Source organism: Pelobates fuscus, chromosome 2 (genome assembly GCF_036172605.1).
Source record: "Pelobates fuscus isolate aPelFus1 chromosome 2, aPelFus1.pri, whole genome shotgun sequence".
Taxonomy (NCBI): domain Eukaryota; kingdom Metazoa; phylum Chordata; class Amphibia; order Anura; family Pelobatidae; genus Pelobates; species Pelobates fuscus.
In genome coordinates this window covers 132,048,666-132,076,606 of record NC_086318.1, presented here as the reverse complement: position 1 = coordinate 132,076,606, position 27,941 = coordinate 132,048,666, and the positions used below count along the sequence as shown (strand labels likewise).

Genomic DNA, 27,941 nt, shown 5'->3' with positions numbered 1-27,941 from the left:
AACACTACTGTTTTGTTTGTTAACATATAAACCCTTTAACCTTGTGTATTGGTCTATAGTATATTGTACTGTCTTGTTCTCAATTTTAGAGCACTGCAGAATACAGTGGCACCTTATAAATGCCAGTAATAAAGCTGACCATCTTATTTATAGTTTAATAAGAAAAACTATCATGAAATGGTTCTATTTATCATCTTCGACTTCCTAGTATAGGCGCAAACCATAAACATATGAGAATGCAGGCCTAACAGAGCAGGGCTTTGCAAGCTCATCTGTTATTTATGAGAATATTTTAAGTGGCTGTTCAGTAGCTGCAAAAAGAAAAAAAATCAGCTGCCAATAAAACATTTTTTTTTTTTAAATGTGAACATATCTATGATCACATTCTAGTAAGCAAGAAAAATACAAAGAGCTTGAACTGCATGACGATTAAAGTCTTTCTAGAAATTGACAATTTATTGGACACATTTAAATGCAAACGGTGCGTCGAATCTTACTTTAATGGCCCAAGTTGCATTCAAATATTCAGCTAGAGCTCAAAAATCGGGAAAAAAACAGGCATACAAAATAACTACTTAAGATTACCAGAGTTTAACAAATTAAAATGGTAACCAAATTATTTACACTTAAATATTTATCAAACTGTTCTTCAGTACAGTTTTATTTCATGACATTTTTAGCATACAACTGTAAAAGGTCTAATTACAAAACAATGTCATTCAGGAAGATATAACAAAAAAAATTAAAAGGCAATAGTATATTACAGTGCACAGAGTACAACAAATAACTACCAAAAACAAATACAAAATATATAAAAGATTGCATACTGTGATCTACGGTAAGGCTTTTGCAGTGTACTTTAACTGGAGGCAGTGAGAGGGACAACCACCTATACGTGTGATATGGCACACTGGGTGCTCAAAATAGGATGCTAGTACACGTCTGGAGCACTTTTGGTACTACAGTAATGTTCTAGGCTTCATATTTCATTTTAATATCCTACCATGGACTTCTTATGACATTTGCGCCCAGAACACCATTAAATAATTCTCATACAAGGATAGACCTTCATGACAAAACAAAAACAAAATATAAGAGTTATTGCTTGGGAACAGGTGCATGTCATATGCAACTGTAGTAACCAGACATATGTCTATTGAGGATTTAAAGAAATATAGTTATTTTAACTACAAAAGAAGTCACTTTGTTTCCTGAGTCTGCTAAAGCTATTTTAAAAATGGCCGCAAGATACTAGTAGCAGTCTGAAAGGTACTAAGGACATTTTCTCTCCACACATGCTTTCCCTCCTTCTTCATACTCTTGTTTTGAAATCCACATCTGCTGGAAGGTTCCCTATAAATTAAAAAGAATACAAATTACAACACTTTATACCAGCAAAAGCTATATTGATGAATGGAAATTTAAATATAAAATGTGTAGTTAAAATTATTATTATTGTTCAGTTGTGTCTTGTGCATATTTATCAATACAGCTCAGGAGATTTAAACTGCGGTGTTAAATAGAAAAGTAGACCAAAGTTGCCTAAAAAAAGTGCAATACTTTGGGAACCAAAATGTTCCAAAAGTTATGATGGGGAACTGCTGTGCTAAAACTTTGCCTTACTTGTTAGGAATATTTGTATGCCAATATTTTTGGAAGCCAACTTATAAGTTTGTGGACAAACTAATACAAAACCATTTGCACAAGTACACTGAACAGTAACAAGGCCAATACTCAATAATTCACCTTAGAATTTAATGTGAGTGCAGTCATCAAGGTCCCTGCTCCAGGGCCTAATTTGTATAGAATAAGCAGAGAGAGCAGCAATAGGAATTAAACTATTTAAGATCTTAGAGTTGATAAAGACCTTAAGTAGGCAAAACGTTATCACGTCCATTGTTGATGACAAGACAAACGTCACTTGTTGAATGTTTGTGTTGCTGCTTACTCTTTCTTTATTGTGTGCCATTTGTCTAGAACACCATCTTTCTGCAATACATCATGATAACTTACTGAGGGTTGTGACAGGATGAAATATAATGTAATGTGAATGGTCATAAATAGGTTAATACAATATGGATTTTATACTCATTTACATGCAAGAACTGTATTTTCTTTATGATTTTGTAATTTGGAAACTTGAATGACATGGGCTTAGTTAATTTCCACAAAAACAATTAAATATCAAGATGAAGGATGACTGCAATATAAAGTTGCTAACGATAAGCAAGCAAGAGATCTCCAATATAGCCGGAACCTCATTTCGAGCTTAAAATGAATGTGATCACATTTAAATTTATTACAGAGATTAGAATAGGAAGAAACAAGTGTTTGTTGTACCATTATTTAAGTAATTTAGCCAAGGTAAACTTTGCGAGAGTGGAGAACTCTGATTTTACAAATGACTAATCACTCACTCACCAGAGAGGCGAGAATAGAACCACCAATCCACGAGCTGAACCTCCTTTCCACTGTGGTATTGTTAGCAATCAGCTTTAATCTCATGCTCTGAAAACAGGGTGAGAAAAAGAAATGAGGTGAAAAAGTATGCCAACAACCACACACAATTATGGCTAAGTGCCACAACAACTGCTAAAGTGTCCAAGGGCTTCCACAATCTTCTGCCAGTGATAAAGTGTCTTATTATCCACAACAACTTGAGTGTCAAATTTTCCTAGTCAATAATATACAAATAACTAAATAAATGTGTCAATAACAAGTTTTATAGCTTGAACCCATGGCAGCTTAAAGGGGACACTTTTTTTTTTTTTTTTTAATATGAAAAGATAATTGGTAATAAATGAGCTCTCTTTTACAAGACAATCTTATAATTTTCCTTGCTACTGTGTTAGTAGAACTGTACAGGATACTCCGACTTATGCACAATCTATAGAACACATTAAACTAGGTAAAATGCTACATGGAGTGACCTTTTAAGTGCACAAATTCAATTAATTGAATATCAGGATATCAACAAAACTGCCATGAGAAATCCCTACTGATTTTAATATGGATTTAGTTCCACAGATCAGAGTTTAACTTCTGAAAACCATATAAAGTTGCCACAATCGTTATCTTACTCATTCCTAACAATGACAGTTCTTTAAGTTATTAGAAATCATAGAATTAAAAAATGTAAAATTTGAGCAGCTACTTTCTTGGAAGTTTTAAAAACAAAAAAACACCACAGTGGCTAAATAATGGCATGCAAGTCGGTATAAGATTTATATACAATATTCATAACTTACTGGAGGCGTTTTTTGCGACAGTTCTCTTGTCAATCGGTCTGTAAATCCCTGTAGTAACGTGTTTCCTCCTGCTGCAATCACACTGCCATATAACCCCTAAAACCAAAACACACTTATTTCTCTATTCCAAATGAAGACCGCAACAATGATCAAAGTTATGTGTATTTGCAATGCCAATAGCCAACAATGCATAAATATAAGTGTCAGTTCACATCAATTTTGAAAAAGTTTGGTAACATTTTGGTCAAACCAAAATATTGTTCTGCAGTAAAACAAGCCAAAAAAACAAAACTATCAAATCAAAGAATTCTTAAGTAATACACTCTTCGGATGTATATATATATATATCTTACCGGTCTAATGTCAATATCGCACATTCCAACACTTGTTGTCACAACATGGCTGACACCGAGCATAGTATTACCAGACAGACCCTAAGAAAAACAGAAATACTACTTTATTAAACTTTCAAAGAAAAGTAGCTTTTTTTTAAAATTGTATCTGCATAATAGTAAAAATCGACATGAACATTTACACAGAGCAGTTAGAAGACTTTGAGAAGTGCACATCATTTTATACCAAGTCACTAAGAGGATATCAGCACATAATATCTACAGAACTTCGAGGTGCATGAACACAATCACAGATAACTGGGAATTGAATAAGAGTGTGAAAAGCAAAACAGAGGAAGGAGGAGAAGATGGCTGGTACGGGACATACCTTAACATTAGAAGGATCAAACAATCCTTCTGGAATTTTTAGACGCTCTGCTCCAAAATCACAGTTGTAACCATTGGGATATTCATAATGAACCGTTGGCATCTGGGCGGCTACCCTACAAAATTATCAAACATAGCTTGTTAACATATGTAAATAAACAAAATACTAAAACTGCCTGAAGAAAAATATACAGAATTTTAACCCCTTCAGGACGGAGTCAATAGTGCACGTTCTGATCAAAACAAAATGTAAACAAAAACTGGAATTTGCGCTATATGTCTGTTTACCCGTAGTTCCCCTCTTTCATATTATATGCACCCACACTTATTATATATCATTTTGTTCAGGAGAAACAGGGCTTTAATTTATCATTAACTATTCATATATGGAACATAATTTATTATGAATATAATTTAAAAAAAAAGTGAGAAAATAAGATTTTTTTTTAAATTTGTATTTCCGTCTGACATTTTAGCTGTGAACGTCATAATACTGTTAGGTTTTACTGCAAACAAATGCACATATTTGTAATCAGCGATGTCTCAGGAGTACAACAGTACCCCCCATTAACAGGTTTTATGGTGTTTTGGAAAGTTACAGGGTCAAATATAGAACGTTCCATTTTCAAAAAGAAATTTGCCAGATTAGTAATGTTACCTTTGAAACGGTGTGGTAGCCCAGGAATGAGAATTACCCCCATAATGGCATAGCATTTGAAAAAGTAGACAACCAAAGGTATTGAAAGTGGAGTATGTTTAGTCTTTTTTAGTAGCCACTTAGTCACAAATACTGGCCAAAGTTAGCATTCATATTTGTTTTTGTGTGAAAAAAGCAAAAAAACTAATATTTGGTCAGTGTTTGTGACTAAGTGGCTACTAAGAAAGACTGGACATACCCCACTTGCAATACCTTGGGTTGTCTACTTTTGCAAATGGTATGCCATCATGGGGGTAATTCTCATTCCTGGGCTACCATACGCTCTCAAAGGCAACATAACCAATCTGGCAAATTTCAATGTCAAAAAAATGAAAGGCAAGCCTTATATGTGACTCTCTAACTTTCCAAAACACCATGAAACCTGTACATGGGGGTTACTGTTATTCTCGGGAGACTTCACTAAACACAAATATTATTGTTTTAAAACAGTAAAACATAACAATAATATAGTCCATAAAAGTGCCGTTCGTTTGTAAAAAATGCAAAAAACTTCACTTTTACTTAAAATATCATCGTTGTAATACAATTTACCTGTTTGAAACACTAATATTGTAGTTCAGCGAAGTCTCCCGAGTAAAACAGTAACCCCCATGTACAGGTTTTATGGTGTCTTGGAAAGTTACAGGGTCAAATATATTGCTTGCGAATTAAATTCTCTGCACTTTCTCCCTGTGTTGTCAGGCATGTCAATCACATTTTATTTAATCAAATCACCTAATTATGTTAAAAGATTACTTAAATATGCATGTAGAATTTTAATATATATGCATTTATAGGTATTTAAATTTTACGTGTATACTAATGTAATCTTTTATGTAATTATATGTATTTATCTACATATATATATATATATATATATATATATATATATGCGATTATTTGCATTTTATATATAGATAGATATATATATAGAATATCATTCTAAGTGTATTTTGTTACATATATATTAATAACAAAATACAGTTAGAATGAAATTACATCTGAATATATAATTTATATTAAATTTTGTTTCAATATTTTTATTAATTGTATTATTTTATTTATTTATTATTGTAATTATACGTATTTATATATATAATATATGTGTATATCTATTATATATATATATATATATATATATATATATATATATATATATATATTTCTATATAATATATGTATATTATATATATGTAACGTCATTCTAAGTGTATTTTAATACTAATATATGTACTTATATTAGTATTAAAATACACTATGTATGACGTTAAATATATATAATATGTATACATGTATTATATATTTATAAATATATTTATAAATATATTTATTTTATTTTAAACATGTTTTAATGATTTTTTTTATTACTTCCCACCAGCAGGGGGACTGTGATATTTCAGACAGTCCCCCTGCTGGCAGATCCACAGCCAGCTATAGGGGGCCATGTGATCGCTCTTTGAGAGCAATCACTTGGCCCCCGGGGGCCCCTTTTGCCGTGGGGGGCTGCCTGGGCTGTGAGGCAGTCCTCCCGAAGCGGAGCGCCGGGAAGGTAAGTATCCCGGGCGCTCCAGGGCTCAAAGCCGTTACAGCGTTCTATGCCGCCGCAACGGCTTTAAAGCCCACTTAAAGCGGGACGGCATAGAACGCCGTAACGGCGTTAAGGGGTTAAATAATAGTTTACCGAGGTTATGTGAACAATACTACCAAACTTCCCAACGTGTCTCAGACCCATAGGTCCTTACTTATAGGAACCCTGTAAGCAAGAACCGACACAGGTTTGAAACACATAGGGAGTTTTGAGTCTTTAGTTTGTTTTTGTTTGGTGCCATTAACTTTTATTCCTACAGTGAATGCTTGTCTATGGCATGCTTTATGTAGTGTTAAAAATCACTACTGCATTAAAGGAACCTTTTCGACTGGCTTCTCCCCTGGCAGCAGGTAAGCAGAGCTTTGTCTCACTCTACCATATACACTGTTCATCCACAACATTAAATCCACCTGCCTATAATGGTGTAGGTTCCCCTTGTGCTGCCAAAACAGCTCTGATGCGTTGAGGCATGGACTTCACTGGACCTCTGAACATGTCCTGTGGTATCTGGCACCAAGACATTAGCAGCAGATCCTTTAAGTGCTGCATGCGGTTAGTTGGGGTCTCCATAGATCTAGTTTGTTGATTCAACACATTCACAGATGCTCAAATCGGATTGCAATTGGGAAATTTGGATACCAAGGCAACACCTTGAATTCTCTGTCATGTTCCTCAGATAATTCCTCAACATTTTTTAGTGTGGCAGGGTGCATTATCCTACTGACCGAGGCGCACCATTGCCACAAAGGGGTATACATGGTCTGCAACAATCTCTAGGTAGATGGTACTTGTCAAAGTAACATCCACATGAATGCCAGGACCCAAGGTTCCCAGCAGAACATTGCCTAGAGCAGGGATAGGCAACCTTCGGCACTCCGGATGTTGCGGACTATATCTCCCATAATGCTCTTACATCCATAATGCTGGCAAAGCATTATGGGAGGTGTAGTCCTAAACATCTGGAGTGCCGAAGGTTGCCTATGCCTGGCCTAGAGCATAATACTGCATCCACTGGCCTGCCTTCTTCCCATAGTGCTCCCATCTCTTCCCAGGGTAAATGATGCACACAGATCCGGCCATCTGATCAAAAAGAAAATGTGATTCATCAGACCAGGTAAACCTCTTCCACGGCTCCATTTCTGATGTTCACCTCCTCATTGAAGGTGCTTTCAAACGGTGGTCCTGGGTCATCATGGGCAGTTTGATCTGTCTGTGGCTACGCAGCCCCATACACAGCAAACTGTGATGCACTATGTGTTCTGACATCTTTCTATCATTGCCAGCACTACGTTTCTTTGGCAATTTGAGCTACAGTAGCTCTATTGTGATTAGACCAGACAGCTAGCCAACACTACACACGTGCATCAATGACACAAGGAAGCCCATGATTCAATAACATCTGATTCACTGGTCGTTCTTTCTGGCACCAATTTTAGTAGGTACCAACCACTGAATACCAGGATTACCCCAAAAGACTTGCTGTTTTGGAGATGCTCTGACCCACTCGTCTAGCCATCATTATTTGGCCCTTTTTAAAGTCACTCATTTTTGCTTGGCCATTTTTACTGCTTCCAACACAAAAGATTCAAGAACTGACTATTTACTTGCTACCCAATATATCCCCCCAACCCTTGACAGATGCCATTGTAACCATGTCATCACTTTACCTCTCAGTGGGTTTAATGATGTGATGGATTACTGTAGTTTGTTCATTCATTCTCTATGTTCCATGTATTAATGATATAGTACTATTTATTTCTGTATGCCTGGTCCAACTATTGCATGAATTCACACTCATGATATCCACAAGCACAGCAATAGAATTTAACGGAAATATATTTTTTTTTTCCTGCAAACTTGAAGAAGTGGGAAAAAAGAAAACCAAACCACGGTTAAAATAACGCTTGTTGGTGCTAATTAGAATTAGTGAGATTGATAATTATCCAGTGATGTCGACTTTTCCTTCATCATCATCTCGCTTATTACATAGTCCTAATTTTTCGCAGTTTATGGTCCATTGCTACCTACCTAGTATTACAGGGCTAGTTCCTAGTATACATTAGTTACTTAGCTAAAAAGAGACTTGCGTCCATCAAGTTCAGCCTTCCTCACATTTGTTTTTTGCTGTTGATCCAAAAGAAGGCAAAAAACCCAGTTTGAAGCACTTTCAATTTTGCAGCAGAATGGCAGTCAGATTTATCCTTGGATCAAGCAGTTATTACCCTACATTGAAGGATTGTATCCTTGAATATTCTGTTTTTGCAAGTATGCATCTAGTAGCTGTTTGAACATCTGTATGGACTCTGATAAAACCACGTCTTCAGGCAGAGAATTCCACATCCTTATTGTTCTTACAGTAAAAAAACCTTTCCTTTGCCTTAGACGAAAATTTCTTTCTTCCAGTCTAAACGCATGGCCTCGTGTCCTATGTAAAGTCCGGTTTGTGAATAGATTTCCACACAATGGTTTGTATTGGCCCTGAATATATTTGTATAATGTTATCATATCAAATATATTCGGGGCCAATATAGTTAGTAAAGCTAGCATGTTGAAGTGGAATTTTGTTTAATATGTTGGTTCAATTTATGCAGTAGCAGATTTAAAAAAGTCTCAGTTGGCAAGAATATATAAGAAATTCCAAGTTTCCATCTTTGATATTGCTTTTCTTAAGGAACCCTAATATGACAATAATATATTTGATTATGTAATATCTTTTGGAACATTTTGAATCTTAAGGTTTTTCATATGTAGAGTATATGCTAGTTAATAAACACAGTTTCTCTGACCTTCGAGGGTTATAGTCCGTAGCACACTAGTAACAAATTATTTTAGTTATTCGGATCCAATAAAGATATGACCAATTATTAGTTTTTAAAAGGATATTATAGTGCTAGGAAAGCAAAGCAGTTTTCCTGGCACTACTGGGTCATTCTCCTCCTTTGCCAACATCAGCTAGTGGGGAGTCCTCATGTGTGGCAAGTGTCGTGCTCGCATTGGGATTCCTTATAGGAAAGCATTGTTTCAATGCTTTCATATGGAGAGCGGATTGACGTTGGATGTCCTCATGCACAGCGTGAGGATGTCCTGCATCATTTAGGCGATTTTTGGTCGATAACCACCCAGAAGTCCCTCTAGTGGCTGTCTGGTACACTAGAGGTGGAGTTAACCCTGAGAGCTAAATAATGCAGTTTCTTAATCCTTTATTTTAAGATATTTAGAGAAAACTTACTGTTCATCATATGTGGAGTCTGAAACCTGAAGGACAGAAGCCTGGAAGTCCTGTATCACACACTAAAACAGATACAAATTTGACATATGTGAAAAAAAAATGACTTACAAAAATTACTCCTCAGCCTAAAACCATTCAGCATTACTATCCCATGTATACTTACATTGCACATGTAATTATGCCAGGAACGCGTCACCTGAGGTAGTTTTTCCTTTCTTTTCCAGTTGGCTGGCGCACCTTCCCTCACTGGCTCCTAAGTAATAATAAAATTCAGTGTTTGAGTCTCTTTCAGTCATCTAAAAACTAAACCGAACACACTAAAATAGTAACATACCTTAGAAGCGATCATGTATGGAGGTACGAGATCTACATTAATCTCCTGAAATAGTTCCCTGCACTGCATAGTAATAAAGTCTCCCGCAAGTGGTGATTTTACAATCCCTAGTAAAGAAAAGACAGTGTCAAATAGACCAAAAAAGAAAGTGTCTCCCATAGACATGAACGTAACATCAAACTAGAGCAGGTCGGCACTCCATATCTTGTGGATTACATCTCCCCTGATGCCTGGCCAGCATTATGGCTGTAAGAGCATTATGAGAGATGTAATACACAACATCTGGATTGCTGAAGGTTGCCTACCCCTGAACTAGAGCATGGGACATTACAGCGGAGCCTATTATTATTATTATTATTATTATTTATATAGCGCCAACAAATTCCGTGCTTTACAGTGGGTGGAGGAACAAACATGTAGTTTGAACCAGACAAGTTGGACACACAGGAACAGAGGGGTTGAGGGCCCTGCTCTATGAGCTTACATGCTAGAGGGAGTGGGGTAAAGTGACACAAAAGCTAAGGATAGTATTAGACTAATGAACGTTGCAAAAGAGGAATCAGTCGGGAGCTATTAACAGTTTAACTGATATGCTTTTATGAAGAAGTGGGTTTTTAATGATTTTTTTGAAGAAGTGGAGACTGGGTCAGCATCTAATGGAGGAGGGAAGTGAGTTCCACAGGAACAGAGCAGCCCTCGAGAAGTCTTGAAGGCAAGCATCAGAGGTGGGAGTACGGACAGAAGATAGTGCCAATAAAAAAGGAAAATGAAACAGCAGGACGACAGTAATCAGTTTTTTCTGCCTGAAATAAACAGTTCTATGCACAACTGTTGGGTAATAGGGTTAACAGCTAGAAGAGTTATTTGAAGAGTAATGAATAGGAAGCTTACAGTGAGATGTGTTTCACTGATAGATGCGATAACTTCAAAATGTTGACAGGAATCTACAGAATAAGTTATGGCAGCACTAAAATCAAACTACATTTGGAGGTACACCAAACTACCTATAATTTGCAGCCATGTCGAAGAAAGAGGAGAGATTGCGAGGAAATATTGCTTATAATATATACAAAATAAAGAGCTATTTTTACCTCTTTTTCACTGACAAACACACTTGCAGTATGAAGAGGTACATTTTTCCAAATGACCAAGCAGCAGTCATCACAAATGGGTAGTTGCCCTTTCCTCTCTCACAAGACAGGTAGCATTGAAAAGGTAAAAAAATAAAACTAAAACTCCAGTTCCATCTCCTCCCCTCCAACCCTTATATAGAGAACTCTGCCACATGATCTGTCCATCCTGAGAACAGGGAAACCCTGAGTTTTCTGCCTGTCCTTGGCAGTATAGGTTCACGCTTTTGTATCTTGGACAGATGTGGTGAGGGGGCTGCGGACCCTGGAGGGCTCCATCTAGCTTTTGTGTAGGAATGTTTGGCCTGTGAGCATGTCCTTTTGTTGCAGGCGCCTGTGTTTCACTCTTTTATCACATCCGCCCAATATGTGCTGGAAGAGGTACAGCTGGGAAGCTCTGTAGGTGGAATGCACTGCACTTACATGCTGCGTTCCACTGAGAGATGGCAGAGCATTACTCGCATGTACAAAGCAATCTCTGCACCGTTTGTTTTACACTCTGGAGCCTATTGTCAGGATATTTAAACCTAGCAGTAACTGTCTCTGGGTGCTTGTCAGATTAGTTACCAGTGTACTCTCACCAGTCATCCAGAGGCCTATTAAGATAAGACAAGTGGCGTTTACCTTAATAGTCTCTTTTTCTTTCCTATAGGTTTAGTTTTGCAGGACTTCGGCTAGTTACAACCTACCTGGCTTTGTGACTGCCAAGCAATCCACATTAGTCTCCGTGTGTTCCATCGTTTTGTATTACACCAATTTCTTGTAGCATCTCTCTCGATATAGAAGGCTAAATAACAGTTGAAATTAGGTCTTTAAAGGCCTTACTGGTTTGTTTCAGTAAGCTTGTTCCAAACTTTTATGCTATTTCTAAGGCTGGGTTATCCGTGGAGGAAAAGCTTTACCCTGTGTAGGCTGGTCAGAGCGTTTCGGAATGGCCGAGTTTCCTACAGTGCCTGTGGATGATAATTTTGTGGAACCTGTCCCCCAAGGGTGCCGCCATCCTCTTCCTGCCACTGCTCTTCAGCTGCCAGAAGCCAACATCAGCACTTTGCTCTCGCACATGCGAGAGCACAGCATTGAGGTCTATGAAGGATCCTGCAAGATAATGCGTAGAAAGAGCTTAATTTCCGAGCAGTCGTCACTAGTGATGGCAGAGGGAAATGATAACCTTGACAGCGGTAGCTCCGCCCAAGATCAATCTTTGTCAGGTTTAGGAAAAATACTGAGACAAAGTAGTCCCTACTTTGTCTCGTCATATCTTTTGATTGGGTTGGAATTTTAGTAACATTACAACACAGAGTATTTCATAAAGACAGGTATCTTTGAGAGGTTAAATTGAATTATAGCAAATCCAGGTTTAACTCATTTTATTGAAATACTTTGTCTTACACCACAGAGGTTTGTTGAGTAGCCCAGCAATGCAAGATTAACATACGTTCTATTGGAGTGGCAAGTGCTTTGCAATAAGCTCATAAGTTTTTGACTAGTCAGCCTGTGCTGTATATTGTGTGTGTGACTTATAAACCAAATAAGTGGCATTACATCTGAAAGGGCTCAGATGTTATGCAGACCAGTAGTAGGTTTTATTTTATCACATGTAGTCCATAAATGCTATAAAACTAGAACCATCAATCAGCTTCTTTTATTAGGCTCTAGGACTAGCGCCCAAACTAGAAGAATGTAGCCAAACATACTATATGTCCAGTAGATTTTGTGGTATATGCATTTTCTCACCCCACAAAAAAAACTAAGTATGTATAGTTTAATGCCCGTGTTCTTCCAGAATTCATTTAGTTAGCGGTCCCATCAAGTGGAGATGGAATTCTCTGTGATTCAGGAGCCACAATCCAAAGGCTCCTGTATTGTGGGTTTCTCATTTGTGATGTTATGAGGACTGCTGCTTGGACATTCGTGGGAAAAAACAAAAAACGACAACTAGATTTTACTTACAGTAAATTTCCTTTTCCACAGTCTAAGCGACAGTCATTATTTACCTCCCCCCTTTCTACCATGGATCAAAAATAAAACATGCATATCCTATTCGGTAGTAATTTACAGGGGAGCTCAGGGTGGATTTTTTTTTAATATGCTACCAGTTCTACAAGAGAGCAAGGTGTGACTACCCATTTATGATGACTGCCGGTTGGACTATGGAAAATTAAATGGTTACTCCAAACACCGTGACCACTTGAATGATTTGAAGTGGTTATGGTGGTAGTAATATGTATGGGCAGTGTTTCTGCTTGAAACACTGCACATGAAGAGATATTAGTAATCGTGTGCTGGGGGATAGTTGCATCCCCAGCACGTGACATTGGAAGCCCATTCGTCACAGAAAAGGCACCAAAGGGTTAAAGAACCCCTTTAAGTTAACGGTAAGTAAAATTTTGTTTTTCTGTATTCTACGTGAGGAAGCTATGGATATACCAAGTCCTGGTTTTACCTTGCTGGAGAACATATCCATCATGGACAGGAATAGCTGTAGTATGTGTAGAACCGCTGTCTAATATCAGCCCAGTGGAGCGACCATTAGCAAATCTAATCCAGAAAATCAAGGAGCAAACCAAGATAAAACAAGAACAATCTAGCTTATTTCACACCGACACTAGTTTGCTTGTATTGTTTATATTTTAAAAATGACAAAGATAATTGTAGAAGAAAGGGATTAATGGTCAAAGGAAGAGACACGAAAAGAACATCAAATCCAAAAATCCAAGCAATCTGTGCCTATAGCACTATGTACAGAATTAGATAGGAATATACATCTGTTCTTTAAGTCAAGGTATGTTGCATACAGAGGATTGCTTTTGCATGGTTTGCTTAACTACAAACAAATCTGCAATATTTCTTCCTTCAATACAGCAACTAAAAATACTGGTGAAACTAATGTTGCTTGTAAAGATTATGAACAATTTATGACATTTAACAAAAAGGATACGCAGTGAGAACCGCAGTTTTACAGAGGAAAAATGCAGGAATATTGTAATGTTCAAACATCAACTCCGCAAGCTTCTCTCTTTTGGTTCTAGTATTCCACTAAAAAGGAAACAAAATATATTATGACAAACGAAACAAAAAACATATGCCAGTGACTCTTTCAGGACTAGGGTTCTGAACTAAATATACAAATGGTATACATATGGTGAAGCGGATAGTCGTCACTCTTATTTGCCATAAAAGACGCACGTACAACTCTAGTTTTACTAACTCTTGAATAGTTCCCAACTGAAAAAGTCTCAATGATGCCTCTCACTTTGTACTCATCACCCTCATTTTCTCCACTGCTTGGTTTTGTTTCAACTGTTATTAGTTTAGTGTAATTGTATGCACTTTGTATAAAATGTCTTTTGATGTTATATGCTCACAGTTAGTTATTCTTTTTGTACCTTGTGGATGATATGTTGTATTCTCTAACTGCCTTAAAACACCAAATTGCTATTCTTTACAAAGGAACCCGGATAATTTCCGTGTAAATATTTTATACTGCACCAACATATTTTTCACTAAATAATATTATACACAAATATAGGTAAACAAATAACTGAAAATCATATTAGTCGAATTCACTGATTCTGGTGTATTAGCAACACACACACACACACACACACACACACAACCTCTTTGAAAGACTCGCAACAGCCAAACTTAGATGCACACATCTCATGTGATACAAAACACACACACACACACACACACCACTAAGACATTAGCACTGTGGAGGAAATTTGGAGACCAAGGCAACACCCTGAACGGTTTGTCATGTTAGTCAAACCATTCCTGAACAAGTTTTTGCAGCGTGCATTAACCGGCTGAAATGGAACACCATTGCCAAGATGAGGTGTAAGTGGCTTACAACAATCTCTAGGTAGGTGGTACGTGTCAGGACCCAAGGTTTCCCAGCCGAACAATGCCAACAGCATAACACAGCCTCCGCCACCCTGCCTTCTTCCCAAAGTTCATCATGCTGCCATCTCTTTCCCAGGCACACACACCCAGCTACCCATCCAATATAGAAAACAAAAAACGTAATACATCAGACCAGGCAACCTTCTTCTATTGCTCCATGGTCCAGAACTGATGTGCATGTCACCACTGAAAGTGCTTTCAGCATTGGGCAGGGGTCTTCCGGATATCCACTAGAGGAGCTTCCTCAATTCACATGGAAATTAACTTCTTGAAACTACACTGGATGTCCTCGCACTTTTAATGAGGATGTCAGTGTCCTCAAAATCCCCTTAGGAAACCATTGAGTCAATGATTTCCTAAAGGGAAGGCCTAATGTGTATGATGCCGTACACGTGCATGGGGTTCCTGGACCACCTTTACGTCAGAGGAGTCGGAGAGTGATCAAGTGCCAAGGGACCTTGGTGCTGGAATAGGGTAAGGGTATTTTTTTTTTTTTTTTTCCGTATTAGCTTAGGAGGAAACACTGGTACAGAGGAACAGTCTAGTGTTAGAAATACCCTTTGTATTCCTTATCCTAACACCATAGTGTACCTTTAAGACCTGCTCTACAGTTTTCACTAGGGCTCGTGTATCTTGGCAAAGTTTAACAGCCTATTAATGTTTTCCCTAAAAAGGTGTACGTTTTGAAAAGTTCACATATGTACAAATCACAGATGCATACTTCAAACCAGAAAAAAAACAAAACAAAAAAAAAGACATGCAAAACACTAAATCCTCAAACCAGAAGAGTTTAAAGGAACACTATAGTCACCTAAATTACTTTAGCTAAATAAAGCAGTTTTAGTGTATCATTCCCCTGCAATTTCACTGCTCAATTCACAGACATTTAGGAGTTAAATCACTTTGTTTCTGTTTATGCAGCCCTACCACACCACCCCTGGCTATGATTGATAGATCCTGCTTTTAAAAAAAACAACAAAAAAAAACAAAAAAAAAAAACTGGTTTCACTTTCAAACAGATGTAATTTACCTTAAATAATTGTATTTCAATCTCTAAATTGAACTTTAATCACATACAGGAGGCTCTTGCAGGGTCTAGCAAGCTATTAACATAGCAGGGGATAAGAAAATCTTAATTAAACAGAACTTGCAATAAAGAAAGCCTAAATAGGGCTATGTTTACAGGAAGTGTTTATGGAAGGCTGTGCAAGTCACATGCAGGGAGGTGTGACTAGGGTTCATAAACATAGGGATTTAGCTCCTAAATGGCAGAGGATTGAGCAGTGAGGCTGCAGGGGCATGTTCTATACACCAAAACAGCTTCATTAAGCTAAAGTTGTACTGGTGATTATAGTGTCCCTTTAATTCCGAAACCCTCACCAATAAACTTGATTAAAAATGTCAGTATCCTCATAGATCTACCCCAAACCATAATTGTGGGGGGGGGGGGGGGGGGGTGAGGGGGGGACATGCAGTGGAAACAAAACTTACTGCTGCTTCTGACATCAGCACTGGATGTAAACTTGCTTCAGACTTGATATGCATTTTGTAAGTGTGGTCCAGTATGGCTTGAAAACTGTCCCAATCCTCAACTGTAAAGGTACAAATTGTTATCCATTATAAGATTGCAAATCAACTACCTGGGTATTAACAAATGAAAAGGTTAAACTAAAGAGCAACTTTTACAGCCACCGATAGGGCCCACAAAAAGGGGTCATGCATGTTTTTAGAATATGGGATGGTGTGTTCACAATTCTGGGGTTAGCACATGGCACAGGCAGCCACCCTTATCTTTTCTAGGATGTCTTGTTGACTGAAGAGCAAGCAACTTCAGTAAATGAAAAACTAGACAACTACTCACTCATTCCATTTTTGAGTGGTGAAAAGGCCTCCATATTTTCCCTTGGGACCCTGAGTGTGTTGGTATCTATGTAGTATGTTGGGCCTCTTGATTTGCTTTGATCTCCATCCGTTTCCATAGGTGTGCTTCCATCTTCCCGGTCGACAAGCATTCCAATTGTCGTGGGAAAATCAACCTGCAAGATCAAGCTCACTTTTACTTAAGGTATTCTGCTAGGTCACAAATGCATCATATACAGACAGAATAGACAGATTTACATACACATCCAGGATTATTCACTAAAAGAGCGAATGGTCAGATAGTTAAACTGAAAACATAGTTTGACTTGGAATGGTTTTCCAATTTAGCTATTAAATGCCAATAAAAATGTAAGGAAAGCACTAATTGTTATAAGGTCACCAATGAATAGTTAACACCACAATGCTAAAAATTGTCTTGGGGTGAATTTGTCTCAAGCTGGCTGGCTGGCTTCTGTCTCGTTTGAAAGAGACACGAGAAAAGAAATGCACATGATGGGTAAATTCTATACACCGCTCCCACGCCACCCTACAATGGCACAAGATGGCAGGATGCCCAGAGTATTTCTAAAAAATAACGATAAGGGCAGGGAAAGTGCCGGTGTTGGGCCTGGCATGGCCTTCAGATTGCTTTTCTTGCCTTTTTCCATTACAAAAATATTAATAATTAAAAATGTATTTAGTAGAAGACAGCGGCAGTTTTCAGGCTTTAAATTCTCAACAATTTACTCTACTTAATTGTACGTGTCACGATTATTCACCAAAGTTTGAATTGCCATGAACTCAAAGTACAGGCAACCAATTATAATTTTTTTTTTTTTTTTTAAATCTTAAGTTCTGCGTAACTGTTCTCCACTGGCATATGTATATTAGATTTTGGTTTTCTTGCATAAATAATGCTTATCTAGAAAATGTAATTGGACTGGTGAAAAAGCAACTTGGGGGCACGTATCTTGCATTCGCTGCAGATGGGAACTTTCCAGCTAAGCTGATCCTCCCCTTTGCTGCACACTATGCAGTTCCAAGTTCATGCTGGGTAGTGACCAATCAAATGCTTTTCACAGAGAATGATGCTGATTAATCAATCCAGTGGTTTTCCCAGTATGGAGGAGGATTGTGTGTAAGTCAGTGGTTATAGCACAGGAGGCCTACATCAGTATTCGCTCACAGATCCTGGGAGTGTAAGGCTGCATGTGCTTGTGATGAAAGCTAAAAATGCACAAGTTCTTAAAGGACCACTCTAGGCATCCAGACCACTTCAGCTTAATGAAGTGGTCTGGGTCCCAGGTCCAGCTAGGGTTAACTAATTGTTTTATAAACATAGCAGTTTCAGAGAAACTGCTATGTTTGTGAATGGGTTAAGCCTTCCCCTATTTCCTCTAGTGGCTGTCTCACTGACAGCCGCTAGAGGCGCTTGCGTGATTCTCACTGTGAAAATCACAGTGAGAGCACGCAAGCGTCCATAGGAAAGCATTATGAATGCTTTCCTATGTGACCGGCTGAATGCGCGCGCAGCTCTTGACGCGCGTGCGCATTCAGCCGACGGGGAGGAACGGAGTCGGAGAGGAGGAACGGAGGCGGAGAGGAGGAACGGAGGCGGAGAGGAGGAACGGAGGCGGAGAGGAGAGCTCCCCGCCCAGCGCTGGAAAAAGGTAAGTTTTACCCCTTTTCCCCTTTCCAGAGCCGGGCGGGAGGGGGTCCCTGAGGGTGGGGGCACCCTCAGGGCACTCTAGTGCCAGGAAAACGAGTATGCTTTCCTGGCACTAGAGTGGTTCTTTAATAACCGATCGGGAACTCTTATTCTGAGCTGACTGATGCCAGAAATAAATATTAATTTATCTGCATTGGAAACACAGTCCTTGCCCCTATAAGCACTTTAGAAAGCAGAAACTGGTCTAAAACACATTTTTACATTCTTACCTTTGGACAGTCCTCTCCAGCATATCCAGCACGGACGGAGTATGATCCAATGTCAAATACCAAGGCTCCCACCTCATCTTCATTAAAAAGGCAGAGAAATTAAGATTAATCACGGAAACATACATACATCTAATAAATTAAGTATGCCTGTTATCCTTAATGTGAACCATAAGTTTAACTACATGCAGTGATGATCTTAAAATATGTTACTGCCAGCAAACAGCTCAAATTTTATTTTGCCATATTTCCTTTGTACGTCACACCCCCCACCATATACATTGCCCAATGTTGGAGAACATTATAGGTACAAATTAGAACTGCAATTTTATCTATTTAGATTAGAATGCTGGTCTGCATCCATTTTTTTTTTTTTTACATCAAAGCAGTTCAGAAACTACAATTATGCCTCAAACGGACACATGGTGTTGTGGTTATGGTATTAGAAATTCCAGGGCTCAGTATAATGGTGATCTGCCAAACTATTTCGAAAAAAACTGTATTTCGTGGACATAGTGATATCCCCTTATGTACACTGTTGCCAGGTTTTGTGAAGCACCAGGTCAAAACTAGTGACATTTTAAATTTTATGAAACTTTGCATATTGATGATTACTCTCTGATACTTTATGGGGCATTTTAAAAGCGCAATGTATTAAATAACACCAAAAAAAAAAAACCATACCATTTTCACAATCAGAAACCTAAGAGTAACTTATGTATTTTAATCTCGTTCTATGGGCATTTTTAGTAATGGGTATTGTATTTACATGGAGCACAACAGAGCCTGTAATCCCACTGTAACGGCTTTGGACATCTACATGGGGGTACTAAGGATTAGGGATTGTTAAAGGACCACTCTAGTGCCAGGAAAGCATACTCGTTTTCCTGGCACTAGAGTACCCTGAGGGTGCCCCCACCCTCAGGGACCCACTCCCGCCGGGCTCTGGAAAGGGGTAAAAACTTACCTTTTTCCAGCGCTGGGCGGGGAGCTCTCCTCCTCCTCTCCGCCTCCGTTCCTCCCAGTCAGCTGAATGCGCACGCGCGGCACGAGCTGCGCACGCATTCAGCCGGTCACATAGGAAAGCATTCATAATGCTTTCCTATGGACGCTTGCGTGCTCTCACTGTGATTTTCACAGTGAGAATCACGCAAGCGCCTCTAGCAGCTGTCAGTGAGACAGCCACTAGAGGATTAGGGGGAAGGCTTAACTAATTGATAAACATAGCAGTTTCTCTGAAACTGCTATGTTTATAAAACAATTCGTTAACCCTAGCTGGACCTGGCACCCAGACCACTTCATTAAGCTGAAGTGGTCTGGGTGCCTAGAGTGGTCCTTTAAGGGCTGCTGAGGCATTATAGACGCCCATCTTAAAAATGCTGTGGAAGGCAACTCTGGTCAATCTCAACTTGGCTTTGACCAATTATGACCTGTTGAAGCTCAAGTCCACAGCATATTAAAATCAACTATGCTCTAATGCTTAAAGGATCACTATAGGGTCAGGAACACAAACATGTAATCCTGACCCTACAGTGCTAAAACCACCATCTAGCCCCCCCTAGGCCCCTCATGCCTCCATAAATATAGAAAAATCTTACTGTATTCAAGCCTGAAGCTGCAGATCTGCATGCTGTTTGTCTCAGAAAAACAAGCTGTCTGCTGACATCATCAGAGGTGGTGGCCTGATCCAATCACAATGCTTCCCCATAGGATTGGCTGAGACTGACAAGGAGGCAGATCAGGTGCAGAGCCAGCATGATTCAAACACAACCCTGGCCAAACAGCATCTCCTCATAGAGATGAATTGAATCAATGAATCTCTATGAGGAAAGTTCAGGGTCTGCATGCAGAAGGAGGAGACACTGAATGTTTGGATGCATTTTAGGAAGCCATGACCCAGGAAGGATCTCTAACAGCTATCTGAGGAGTGGCCAGTGAAGTTATCACTAGGCTGTAAGGTAAACACTGCATTTTCTCTGAAAAGACAGTGTTTACAGCAAAAAGCCTAAAAGGAATGATTCTACTCAATTCAATAAGCTGTAGTTGTTCTGGTGACTATAGTGTCCCTTTAACCCTAAACAAAACCCAACACTAAATTAACCATAGCATTCTGTGATAGACAGAGATTCTCCCAGCTGATGACAAACTGCATTGTGCAATGATGGCCGCAAAAGAGGGCAGATCTTCCGCTTTGCTGCTAAATCATATTGTGACATCCCGATCGGCAAAAGGCTGCTTGCAGAACTCCCTCACATTGGAGAACACACGGTGATATCAATGGACAGACATTGAGCATGGAAGTTAATTGGAAGTCAATTTATTGATCATCTTGAGGCCACTAATTATGGTCCCCCTGACAGAGAGGAGAGCCAAGTATAAACAGCTGATTAATGCCAGCAACAGAATAGAAGGATGTGATTTGAGTATCACGATGCAGTGGCCCTGTTTTGCTTGGTTCCTGCAATTTAAAACATTGCTTCTTTGGAAATATGGCGATGTTTACATTGCAAGGCTCAACACATTTCTGACAGCCACTAGATGGTGCTTCTGTTGTGAGAACAGAATCAGAATCTGTTCTGTGACATTGTAACAATCTTCTTATGCATTACAGTAGCACTGGATTTAAATCACCTCATAGGAAGTATTTGATTGGAGGAATGTGAATTGGACAAGACATTGGGAGACAAGTACAGGTTTTTTTTTTTTTTTTTTGCAAACAAGAGTAAAATGCACAAAAAAAAAAAGGGGGGGGGATGGGGAGAGATACTTTCTGAAGGGTACTCCAGAAAGGGAGGGACAATCCCTGAAGACAGCAAATGGAAAAAAAAATATCTAGGCACATCTCACGGAGTCCAGCGTCAAATAAGATCCCCACAGGAAAGCATTGAGTAATGCTTTCCTGTGGGCGGGATTGAATTTGTGCGCCTCTAGCCGCGCATGCGGCTCCATTTGGGAGCCGACATCGGTGGGGGAGGAGAAGTCACCAGCGTCGTGGGAGCCCAGTGCTGGATTAAGGCAAGTGGCTGAAGGGGTTTTCCCTTCAGCACCAAGGGAGAGGGGCACTCCACGAGCCTATAGTGCCAGGAAAACAGGTTTGTTTTCCTGGCACTATAGCAGGGATTGACAAATTTGTTTGAATTCTAGGAGCCAGCTAAACAAGTTAGGAGCCAGTCATTTTCAACGAGAAAATGCAATTCTTAAAGGGACACTATAGTCACCAGAACCACTACAGCTTGATGTAGTTGTTCTGGTGTCTACAGTCTGTCCCTGCAGGCGTTTTAGTGCAAACACTGCCTTTTCCGTGAAAAGGCAGAATTTACATTGCTGCTTAGCAACACCTCTAGTGACAGTCACTCAGACTGTCACTAGAGAGTCCTGGGTCACTGCTGCACCCAGGTTCAGTATCTCCAAGCTCTGCATGGAGGTGCTGAACGTTCCTCGTAGAGATTCATTAATTTAATGCATCTCTATGAGGAGATGCGGATTGGTACATTTGCTGCGCATGCACAAAATCCTCCCAATGCTTTCCTAAGGGAGAGCATTGGCTTAGCTGAGATCATAAAGATTGATAATTTCAGCCACGGGGAAACTGGCACGGCGTGAAAAAATGGGGGATAAAGGTGAGTAAAAACTATCGGAGGGGGCAGGTACCTAAATGCGTGCACACACACACACTGACAGGCTCACATACACACTTTCGCTGACAACAGTCTTGCACGCACAAACACAGTCTCTTGAAAGGCTCACACACACACAAGCGTTCACACACACACTCTGATAGGCTTGCACACACATACAGACATTGACAGGCTCACACACACACTGACTGACAGGCTCTCTCTCTCACACACACACTGACTGACAGGCGCTCTCTCTCTCACACACACACACACACACACACACACACACTGACTGACAGGCGCTCTCACACACACACACACACACACACACACACACACACACACACACACACTGACAGGCGCTCTCTCTCTCACACACACACACACACTGACTGACAGGCACTCTCTCACACACACACACACACACACACTGACTGACAGGCACTCTCTCACACACACACACACACACTGACTGACAGGCACTCTCTCACACACACACACACACACTGACTGACAGGCACTCTCTCACACACACACACACACACTGACTGACAGGCACTCTCTCACACACACACACACACACACTGACTGTCTCTCTCACACACACACACACTGACTGTCTCTCTCACACACTGACTGTCTCTCTCTCACACACACACACACTGACTGTCTCTCTCTCACACACACACACTGACTGGCTCTCTCTCACACACACACACACTGACTGGCTCTCTCTCACACACACACACACACACTGACTGTCTCTCTCACACACACACACACACTGACTGGCTCTCTCACACACACACACACACACTGACTCTCTCACACACACACTGACTGGCTCTCTCACACACACACACACTGACTGGCTCTCACTCACACACACATTGACTGGCTCTCTCACACACACACACACACACACTGACTGGCTCTCTCTCACACACACACACACACACTGACTGTCTCTCTCACACACACACACACACACACTGACTGTCTCTCTCACACACACACACACTGACTGGCTCTCTCACACACACACACACACACTGACTCTCTCACACACACACTGACTGGCTCTCTCACACACACACACACTGACTGGCTCTCACACACACACACATTGACTGGCTCTCTCTCACACACACACACACACATTGACTGGCTCTCTCTCACACACACACACACACACTGACTGGCTCTCTCACACACACACACTGACTGGCTCTCTCACACACACACACTGACTGGCTCTCTCACACACACACACTGACTGGCTCTCTCACACACACACACTGACTGGCTCTCTCACACACACACACTGACTGGCTCTCTCACACACACACACTGACTGGCTCTCTCACACACACACACTGACTGGCTCTCTCACACACACACACACACTGACTGGCTCTCTCACACACACACACTGACTCTCTCACACACACACACTGACTCTCTCACACACACACACTGACTCTCTCACACACACACACTGACTCTCTCACACACACACACTGACTCTCTCACACACACACTGACTCTCTCACACACACACTGACTCTCTCACACACACTGACTCTCTCACACACACACTGACTCTCTCACACACACACTGACTCTCTCACACACACACTGACTCTCTCACACACACACACACACTGACTCTCTCACACACACACACACTGACTCTCTCACACACACACACACTGACTGGCTCTCACACACACACACACTGACTGGCTCTCTCACACACACACACTGACTGGCTCTCTCACACACACACACACTGACTGGCTCTCTCACACACACACACACTGACTGGCTCTCTCACACACACACACACTGACTGGCTCTCTCACACACACACACACTGACTGGCTCTCTCACACACACACACACTGACTGGCTCTCTCACACACACACACACACTGACTGGCTCTCTCACACACACACACACACTGACTGGCTCTCTCACACACACACACACACTGACTGGCTCTCTCACACACACACACACACTGACTGGCTCTCTCACACACACACACACACTGACTGGCTCTCTCACACACACACACACACTGACTGGCTCTCTCACACACACACACACACTGACTGGCTCTCTCACACACACACACACACACTGACTGGCTCTCTCACACACACACACACACACTGACTGGCTCTCTCACACACACACACACTGACTGGCTCTCTCACACACACACACACACTGACTGGCTCACACACACACACACACACACACACACACACACACACACACACACACACACACACACACACACACACACACACACACACACACACACACACACACTGACTGGCTCTCACACACACACACACACACACACACACACACTGACTGGCTCTCACACACACACACTGACTGGCTCTCTCACACACACACACACTGACTGGCTCTCTCAAACACACACACACACTGACTGGCTCTCTCAAACACACACACACACACTGACTGGCTCTCTCAAACACACACACACACACACTGACTGGCTCTCTCAAACACACACACACACACACTGACTGGCTCTCTCAAACACACACACACACACACTGACTGGCTCTCACACACACACACACACACACACACTGACTGGCTCTCACACACACACACACACACACACTGACTGGCTCTCACACACACACACACACACACACTGACTGGCTCTCACACACACACACACACACACACTGACTGGCTCTCACACACACACACACACTGACTGGCTCTCACACACACACACACACACTGACTGGCTCTCACACACACACACTGACTGGCTCTCACACACACACACTGACTGGCTCTCACACACACACACTGACTGGCTCTCACACACACACACTGACTGGCTCTCACACACACACACTGACTGGCTCTCACACACACACACTGACTGGCTCTCACACACACACACTGACTGGCTCTCACACACACACACTGACTGGCTCTCACACACACACACTGACTGGCTCTCACACACACACACTGACTGGCTCTCACACACACACACTGACTGGCTCTCACACACACACACTGACTGGCTCTCACACACACACACACACTGACTGGCTCTCACACACACACACACACACACTGACTGGCTCTCACACACACACACACACTGACTGGCTCTCACACACACACACTGACTGGCTCTCACACACACACACACTGACTGGCTCTCACACACACACACACTGACTGGCTCTCACACACACACACACTGACTGGCTCTCACACACACACACTGACTGGCTCTCACACACACACACTGACTGGCTCTCACACACACACACTGACTGGCTCTCACACACACACACTGACTGGCTCTCACACACACACACTGACTGGCTCTCACACACACACTGACAGGCTCTCTCTCACACACACATTTTTGTTTTAATTAAAACACTCAGCCCGCGGGCGGCTGCCTACCATATTCCCTGTGACGGTCGCGGTCAAATCTCCCTCGGCGGCCACACTAGAGAGCTGGCACATCCCAGGGCGAAATTTTTAGTCGCCATGGCGACCTGCGATTTGTCAAGTCCTGCACTATAGGGATCCCTTTAATCACACACAGGAGTCTATTATCAAGCTATTATCAGTGAAGGAAACAAAATTCTACATTAAACAGAATGTGCAATAAAGGACGTGTAAACATTAGATCTCAATTTCCAGGAGGTTTTTTGAAAGGCTAAGTGTGACTAGGGCTGCATAAACATAGTTATTTAAAGGGACCCTGGGCGGAGCCTGACCCAGCACCGAGGGACATCAGCACTGGAATCAGGTAAGTAGCTGAAGAGGTTTTAACCCCTTCAGCGACATGGGATGGGATTCATTTTCCTGGCACTGGAGAATCCCTTTAACGGCTAAATAGCAGAAAATTGACCAGTAAGACTGCAGAAGCATGATCAAAATCATAACGGCCTTATCACACCAACGTTGTCTTGGTGATTATAGTGTCCCTTTAAGTATTTTTTGCTCGAGGCTTGTATTTCAGAATTCAGCATTAAATTATTTTGTGTGTGTTTGCAAAAACTATAAAGGATTGAGCATGGAGAAATGTAACCTATTAAAAAGGACCACTATAGTGCCAGGGAGACAGCCACCTGAGGCTGGATTAACCCGCAGTGTAAACATAGCAGTTTCTCTGAAACTGCTATGTTCACAGCAGGCAGGGTTAAAACCCAGACCACTTCATTAAGCTGAAGTGGTCTGGGTGCCTATAGTGGTCCTTTAACAAGGTCCAAACCAATCAAATGCATTTAAATTGTACTGGCGCTCAGAGTGCCCTTTTAACCTTTTCTGACAGCAATCAAATTATGAACTGGACATCAGCTTGGTAACCAAATCTTAAATTATGAAAAAAAAAATATATATATATATATCTCCTCACATGCTAAACAAAACTCCATTAAATTGGTGTGGGGGGGAGGGGAGGTTCAACTTTGGATCTCGACCCCAGTGTATAAAAACTTACTATGGACCCTGTCATATTGCTCACCCTGCTTCTTAATGGTGCTACACAATGATGACTGTCATTGTTCATGGAATGCAGTGTGGCCGAGCCAATGGCTCTGATTTCTGGCAATATCCCTTTGCCAGACTGTATGTTCCTGTCTGAATGCAGTGCATGGGATGGCAGTGGGTCCCAGTAGGGAGAGCCCATTCAGGACCAGCACTGGACACAGCCAGCGTTACTGTGACGGTCATGGCACGGCATGGGGTTACTCTAGGGATACAATGTAACAATGTTGCCGGGGAGAGTAAAGATGGCCTCCCAGGCTCCAGCCAGTGCTTCATAGAGAGCTTCCAGCGCGCTTCTCGTTCTATCGCTCAGCTTACCTCCGCCGTACACGCCTCCGCTCATCTCCAGTCTGCTGGTTAACGCGCCGCGATACCGGGGCAGTCACAGTGCGGGAGCCGGGGGAAAACGCAACGCGCCAACAATGGCAAAGCACGCTCGGCGCGATTGAACCACGGCGCTTGCCGTCACTCCGTGCGCGCACCAATCAGAGCACGGAACACCTTACGGCTCCGCCTTCCTCGCTCGCGCTACGTGGGAGGCGGGCCTTCTCCTCCGTGGCATCACGTGTTCGTGCGCCTGCGCAGCAACTGCGTAAAGCGGTCGGAATCCGCCATGTTGGGACTCGCGTATGGGGTGTTGTGTGTCGTTGGTTCACTTCGCCATTCATCGTGGCCCGTTGGAAAACAAACTCGTTTTAGGTTGCAAACGCGTGTAAACTGTCTATCCCGTTGATGCGTTTAGTAAGACTGCGATAGTGGTGGGTGTACAAGTATGGCCGCCGGGCACTCTATGGTGTAAATAACAGGAAAGCTTTTGGAAGTCGATTTATTGAACTCTGACTTTGAGCGATTCGTAAAATAAAGGCAGTGATTGCAAAGTTCGATGTATGCTGATAATGGACGCCTTTAATGCATAATTATATGGGACATACTCTTATATTGAGATGACTAAAGGAACACTATAGTCACCCAGACCACTTCAGCTCAATGAAGTGGTCTGGGTGCCAGGTCCAGCTAGGTTTAACCCTGCCTGATGCAAATATAGCAGTTTCTTACATTTGAGGTTAAGCCAGCCTTTAATGACTGTCTTCCGGACAGC

The 27,941-nt window shown here is 41.3% G+C and overlaps 1 protein-coding gene across 1 annotated transcript; it reads right to left on the bottom strand.

Moving 5' to 3' along the window:
• Positions 1-633: 633 nt before the first annotated feature.
• On the bottom strand, positions 634-27,336 carry LOC134585611 (actin-like protein 6A). Its single transcript, XM_063441056.1, has 14 exons — positions 27,161-27,336; positions 18,650-18,726; positions 16,713-16,887; positions 16,343-16,443; positions 13,884-13,981; positions 13,389-13,483; positions 9,816-9,922; positions 9,645-9,734; positions 9,482-9,543; positions 3,969-4,083; positions 3,602-3,682; positions 3,249-3,344; positions 2,422-2,508; positions 634-1,353 (listed from the first exon to the last, which is right to left on the bottom strand). Exons 1-14 carry the CDS (start codon positions 27,183-27,185, stop codon positions 1,273-1,275), a joined length of 1,290 nt encoding a protein of 429 aa, XP_063297126.1. The 5' UTR covers positions 27,186-27,336; the 3' UTR covers positions 634-1,272.
• Positions 27,337-27,941: the final 605 nt, after the last annotated feature.

Excerpts from the sequence above, each read along its gene's own strand:
- LOC134585611 (XM_063441056.1), bottom strand. The coding sequence starts at position 27,185 with ATGAGCGGAGGCGTGTACGGCGGAG. Across the intron at positions 16,444-16,712 it reads ACCACTCAAAAATGGAATGA|TTGAGGATTGGGACAGTTTT; the intron begins GTGAGTAGTTGT and ends GTACCTTTACAG. Across the intron at positions 4,084-9,481 it reads GACTCCACATATGATGAACA|GGTAGCCGCCCAGATGCCAA; the intron begins GTAAGTTTTCTC and ends ATAATTTTGTAG.